We start from the raw sequence: 6,920 nt of genomic DNA on the forward strand, positions 1-6,920 counted from the left end.
GGCAGTGTCACTGGCCCTCATATGTGGGATCCGAACCGGGGCCCTCTGGCATCCCAAGCGAGTTCTTAACCATCGCGCCACTCGGCCGGCCCCGTGACTATTTTTTAATGTCAGAACCTCCATGCTGTACTTTTTGTAAATATTTTTTTGACATACATTTATTCGGATGGATTGTTTACTTTCTGTAAATCATAAATTATAAAATAAGTACAGATTTTTCACTGTCTTTATATTTACTATTTTTATGTTTTTTTCTAAATGCTGTTCATTTATTGTTTAGAAAGATATTTCTAGTTAATGTGTTTTCTCTCTTTCTAGATATATATCAGCCTGTGATTGGTCAATCACCTGTAGTTGATAAAAAGTTTTTGTTACTTCAAGGACTTGTAGAAAAAGAGATTGATTACCAAAGAGAACTTCTAGAAACCTTGGGGATGATGGATATGCTTTTTGCTACCATGACAAAGAAAGAAAGCACTTCTGTGTTGCAGCATACATCTGATGGATTTCTAGAGAACAAGAAGATAGAGTCATAGTGCCTGCTTGCTAAGACACTTAGGACCTCCTAACGTGGGACAAATTTGATTCTGTAATATTAACTATTGGAAAGAGAATCTCTTTGACACATGAAAGAAAACCTATTTACAGAAGCAGTTTTATAGAAGAGACTGGAGTAACAATGATTGGAAAATAAGTACCTGTTTTAAGACATGGTTTTCCATGTAATAGTTTGAGTTTTTCCAAGATCTCAATTGTCTTGGTCATAGTGCATGTCCACCTTGGACTAGTTGGTATTAATTTTAATACAGCAAAGCTCAGTGTTAATATTTGGGTAGAGCATTCAGAACTCTGGGGAAGATTTCAACTGGGAATCCTGCCAAAGGAACGGGGCTTTGCTTTTACTATCCTGGCAAAAACCCAACAAAACAAATGGCAACAACAAATAATTTCTTTAATCAGTGCCCTTGGGATTCACAGGCCCCAGCCGAGCTTGCTGCGCCTCTCCTTGACATCATCGCTTATCCTGGGTCACATGTTCTGCTTCAGCTGGTAATAGGACTGTATCTGTTGCAAGTGTGACAAATCAATGGTCAACTTTAAATAACTGACAGTAGTTAGACATGTATTCAGAGAGTGATGAGGCAGATTTGATACCTAAAAATTGTGCTCTTCACCCCAGGCTTTCTTTTTATTTTTTTACTCTTGACTATCCTTTCAGAACAAAGGCTACAGATAAACGTTATTGGACCATGTGGTGTTTTTTCTTCTTTCTTCCCCTCTCTCTGTAGCCTTCCTCCAAGTTTTCAGTTTGCTTCAGGTCAGGGGAATGGTGAAATTTGCCATTTCTCTTGTAATAGCCTTTCAGCCTTTTATACACATGTTTAGAACTTATCTTGTAGGTACTTATGCCTCTGAAAACCTTTCTCTGGTTTGTGTTTAGATTTTTTTTCTCTATTCCCAATCAGCTTGTGTTTCAGAACTTCAGGCCAGAGTAGCTTGCTTTGGAAAATAGTTGTATTTTTTTTAAAGTTCATTATAAATCACATTTTTAAATAAAGCGATTCTTATTTTTTTCTTGGTTGGTTTTCTGAGATGTATCAGTTCCTGATGGGTAGTCACTGGCTGGTGACTCCTAGCACACTGATTTCACACTTGCTACCTCTCACGTCTTCCCCCAAACCCTGTCCCACCTCAAATAATTAATTATCTGCAAGGAAATATGCCTTCAGCTGGTACAACCCTTAGTTAAAGGAAGATTTTGTTATGGGAATCTCTTAAAATTTTAGTTCTTTGAATTTATGTTGTTTTTTAAAGCAGAAAAAAAACATTTCTGTGTTCTGGTTAAAGGCATATGCTCAAAAAAGAGGTCTAGTCTCCCTTTCATGAATTGATTTAAGCAATATAGCACACTGGCTTGTGAGAAACCAGGAGTTTGCTTCCCTGAGTATGTATATGATTAGTCAAATTCAGAAACTATCTCTTCATGTTGAGAAGGGTTAATTTATTTCAATTTTATATTTAAAAGCTTTTAAAAAAATAAACTTCATAAGAATGTGATAATTCGTGTACTAATAAAAGTTGAAATTCTAAAACTAGTTGCCATCAAATGTGTCCCGTGTGACAAGTGTTTCCCATGCGTTATTTGATTCTCACCACAACCATCCATGGTTGGTATCCTTATTTAACTCAATCAATTGCAGTAGTGAATTCACTGAACTCCCGAAGCTTGAGTTCTTCTTATTCTCAGCGCTCTGCCTGCCTGCCTGCTGGGGCTGAAAGTACTCATTCCCTGTAACAGAACATCCCTGGGTGCTGCCGTTGTTAGGTGCTGTTCTGCCTTTCAGCTTTCCACTCAATCGCTTATTAGAGATTGCGCTGTAGCTCACCTTCATTCTTTTTTAGGCTGGGCTCCTATATCGTGGTATATAGATGTACCATATCACTTTAACCGGTCTTCTATCAATGGGCATTTGGGAAGTTTCCATTTTACAGTTGCATGCAATTCTGCACCGAGCAAGCTTTTACATAAGTTTTTGTGCATTTTGAGGAGTGTTTGCTGTGAGATAAATTAATATGAGTTATTCTGACCTTAGAGAGCAAGTCTTTTTTTCCTACCGGGAAGTCTTTACTTGGTAATGTCTCCTCTCTGCTGCTTGTCTTCATCTAAGGAGGGGCTGCCCACCTTTCCAGTCAAGGTTCCACTCACCGGTATCACTTCCAAGATGGATTCCGGGAAGACCTTCTCACACAGGGTACTTTGTATTCCACAGGATAATTAATAACTAACTGTATGAGGCAGGGGCTGCTATTATTCCCCACTGCACGAGGTGACACTGAAGTGACACAAAGTTTAGGTGACTTGTTCAAAGTCATGCAGTTGGTTAGTGGCAGATCTGGGATTTGAACTCAGGCAGCTTGAGAGTACATATTCTCAACCACTACAGCAATAGCATCATATTCTAGAAACATGGAATATGTCCTTATTCATCTTTGTGTTCTTGACTTTTATTCACAATTCATAGTTGGTGCTCAGTAAATATATGCTGAATGACTAAAATGAACAAATGCTTCTTGAATCCAGCTTGGCAGTTTATAAGAAAACAGCTGTTTGTACTGTGTACAAGATGAAATGATTATATTATCATTTTTTCTGAGAGCTACAACTCATGTTTCTGGAAGCTGTCCTTAGCGTCCACTGAGAATTTTAATCAGATGAAACAGAAACTGTGCATTAGGACAACTTACCTAGCTCACTGTTGGTCCACGAGGTGGCAGTAGTATTTCAAAAACCCCAAGAAGCCTGTGTTTCCACAGCCCTTTCTCTGAAGTTGGTGTTCCTAAGGTGTAAGGTGACTTCTCTCAGAAAACAACCAAGACGTTTGGTTATTGCTGTATTGACAAAGTGGGTTCAGAAGCCATCTATAATTAGATACCAGAAATATGGAAATAAATCTGACCAAGGCCCTCTTTGAATTAAAGATTAAACTTTTCAACAATGTAGAATCATGGAAAGAACACGAGCTTTACGGTCGGAAGCACGTTCCCAGCTGCTCTGGGCTTCAGCTTCCAAATCTGTCAAATGGGCTGTTATCACCTCCCTTGCAGGATTGTTCTAAGAATAAATGAAATGATACATAAAGAGTGTCTTACCTGCTTTACTGTGTTTTTCACATGTTTGTGATTATGGATAGCCTACTTACCCTGCACCAGTTGAGAACTTTTTCTTGGCTTCCTTTGATTTTTAACATCATTCGGATCACTTAGATAAGGGTTGAGTTGAAGTTTATAGAGGATGTTTTCTAAATAAACCATATAAACTATAAAACAAAGTGTAACTGACGAGACAGACTGCTTACAAGCATGTTGAAAGTAAACAATATGATTTGCAATATATACAAAAAAGACATTAACCACTTATTCATGAAAGTAAAATGCAAATTCCCATTGAATCATTAGTAGGAATTTCAAATAGAATTGTTTTTAAACATTAATGCAGATTTTCCTTTATTCAAATTAACTATATTAGCTCTGATGACTCTCGATCAAATTTTTACAAATACAAAATTTAATGAGGGTTGGCAATTTCCTATAAATACTACTATAAAACATTGGGCTCTCATAAGTATTTTTCCCCCAAGGTTTTTTAAAAAATTGAGATATGATTGATAGATAACATTAGTTTGAGGTGTACTAAGAGATGAATTCTTGACAAAGTACTTACAATAAAAAGAAAAAAATGCGTTTCCTCATAAGAAACAAGTAAAAAGTCAGGTTTTCTTTTATTGTTCACTTGAGGATAGTTGAGTTTGAGGCTCACCTACCTAATTCATTCTCATCTAGTTGGAAAAGATCTGGATAGTAAAGAATTTAGAACAAAATAGACAATTTCAGTGAAATTTACTGACAGTAGCATACATGAATTTCTGTATTCTATAATTTCTAAGACAATTCTATGAGTGTATACACATGGTTTTCTACCATAAGATCATTAGTCAAACATAACCTAGCAGTTCTACTTACTTACATGTGAGTAAATTACAAGTTATTTCAGATAGTGTAAGTCAATACATTATTAATGATAGGAAACTATGGTCAACTTGTAAAGAGGGTCATGTAGAATTCTGGTTTAGCAATAAGTGATTAAAATGGGAAAATTATAGACTGTCCAAATCAAATAATATTCTTACTAATTAATCTTCACAACAACTCTGGGATAGGCACTGTTACTATCTCTGTCAAAATTACTTTGTTTGCAGATACATATTTCTATACCATGCAAAGTTAATCCACAAACAATTAGACACGGTGGTAACTATATGAGGTGATGAATGTGTTGATTAGTTTGGTTGTAGTAATCATTTCATTGTATATGTATGTCAAATCATGTACACCTTAAGTGTATACATTTTTTATTGTTTTTTTAAAAGATTTTTATTGGGGAATTGGGGGGATGGGAACAGTGCTGGGGAATTGGGGAAAGGGGAACAGACAAGTTGCTGTCATTTTGTTCNTGTTCAGCATCTTAGCTGTAGAGGGCAGTGTCACTGGCCCTCATATGTGGGATCTGAACCGGGGCCCTCTGGTGTTCCAAGCCAGCTCTTAACCAACGCGCCACTCGGCCGGCCCTCTTATATATTTTTTAAAGGTGGAATTTGTCAGAGCAGCCAACTTCTTCCCTGCACATTACTGGAAAGTATAGTTTACATGGCATTTAACTTTATTTTGCTGTTCTCGACATCAAATTTATTTCCAGATTGATAAATTGGGGACATTACTAAAGTAATAGGGAATAAGAACGACTTTAATACCCTGAATCATAACAGTGTCACAGTACTTTATCATATTCAAGACTGTGTCTTTCACATGCTATCTCGTTATACCTTCTGATGAACCCTGAAAAGCTGTAGAGTCAGTGATGTTCCCATTTGGCATCTGAGAGGATGGAGATATAAAGAAGTTGTAATTGATCCAGAATTTTATTATTGATAACCAGGATTGTTGACTAGGTCGCAATTTCTCTGATTCTTGTTTTTTCTTTCTACTAAATCACATTGCCTACATGTAAAGAGAATTGAAATTAGTAATGTTTGTCCAGAATTCAGGTATTGTGTATGTATTACAAGTTATTATAAAATCAGGGTAAGAACATATTGATGTGGCATATTACTCCGTTTTCATTTAATCTGTATTATGGGCATATGACCATTATTCATGAATAGTTCAAGGGCACCATGATATAAAAAAAATACCATGATGAAAAAGTTTATTTTGAAGGAAACTAAACGGATGTTGATTTTTCTCTGTAAATTTACTTTTCAATGCAGGATGACATTTTGATCAATAGGCCATCAAAAAAATACCTAGAATTATATGACAGGGATCTGAAAAATTTCCGGATCTCCAAAGCACTTGACAGAGTCCTTGAGGTGAGTAAGGAATAAATTTGTGTGTGTGTTTAAAATATATTTTTTTATTAAGATTTTATTTTTTAGAGCAGTTTTAGGTTTACGGCAAAACTGAGGGGAAGTTAGTTGCAAAGGTTTCCCTCATACCCTCTGCCTCCCCACATACCAGTGTGGTACATTTGTTAAAACTGATGAATCTTCAAGGAGCATATTTTTAAAAGAATCATTATATTACTTGTCTTACACATGACCATGACTCAAAACTGAAGATAAAAACCTATTTAGATTTGGTAATTGTTAGTAAGTTCCAAGACTGATTATTTTCTCGTGCTGTCTGGTCTGTTCATGTTGATGCTGAAATTTTTTCTAGCCCAGTTGTACAATAAAGACACCTGAGATTACAGTTTCCATCATAAAGGAGCTAAATCGAAGAGGAGTCCTTGCAAATGCCCTTGCAGGTCGGGATGAAAAGGAAATCAGTCGTGTTCTTAATTTTCTGATAAGGTATGTTTTATGTCTATGAAACACACATCTTTTTGCATCTAAAATCCTTCTTTATGTCCAAATGAAAGACATTTCCTTTTAGTTTGATCTTTGTAGAGAACCGATGGAACAACTCAGTAAATCCATTAAGATTTTTAAAAACAAGTTTGCAAGTTTCAGTAAACAATTCTTGTTTTGTAGGAATCTGTCTCAGCCAAGATTTGCTTCTGTTTTGATCAATGCTGCTGAAATAATTATTGGTAAGTACTTAAAACATGAAAACTCCCAGCATGCTTGCAAAAGTGAGATGTCAAAATATGAAATCAAATTTGGAAGTCACATCAAAATATCTTGTTTTTATTAATTCTCTAGTACAGATTTTTATGGAGAAAACAGTAAATCAGTGCATTTTTAAATGGAATAAAATGTCTACAGTGGTTTGACTTTGAATTGCTGATACTAGAGTTATAAAAAAAAAACAATTTTTTCTTAAACATCTACAGTGACCGTGACTATTTTTTTTTTTTTTTT

At 35.7% G+C, this 6,920-nt stretch overlaps 1 protein-coding gene across 1 annotated transcript in view; it reads left to right on the top strand.

Annotated features, from left to right (window-relative positions):
- UTP15 (UTP15 small subunit processome component) overlaps positions 1 to 6,789 on the top strand; it is a 22,501-nt gene extending 15,712 nt beyond the window's left edge. Inside the window, exons 10-12 of the mRNA XM_019665085.1 lie at positions 5,826 to 5,927; positions 6,277 to 6,410; positions 6,591 to 6,789. Of these exons, the coding sequence (XP_019520630.1) occupies positions 5,826 to 5,927; positions 6,277 to 6,410; positions 6,591 to 6,753 (399 nt within the window). The 3' untranslated portion in view covers positions 6,754 to 6,789. The remainder of the gene's footprint in view (positions 1 to 5,825; positions 5,928 to 6,276; positions 6,411 to 6,590) is intronic.
- Positions 6,790 to 6,920: the final 131 nt, after the last annotated feature.

The sequence above is a fragment of the Hipposideros armiger genome, unplaced genomic scaffold (genome assembly GCF_001890085.2).
Source record: "Hipposideros armiger isolate ML-2016 unplaced genomic scaffold, ASM189008v1 scaffold_432, whole genome shotgun sequence".
NCBI lineage: Eukaryota > Metazoa > Chordata > Mammalia > Chiroptera > Hipposideridae > Hipposideros > Hipposideros armiger.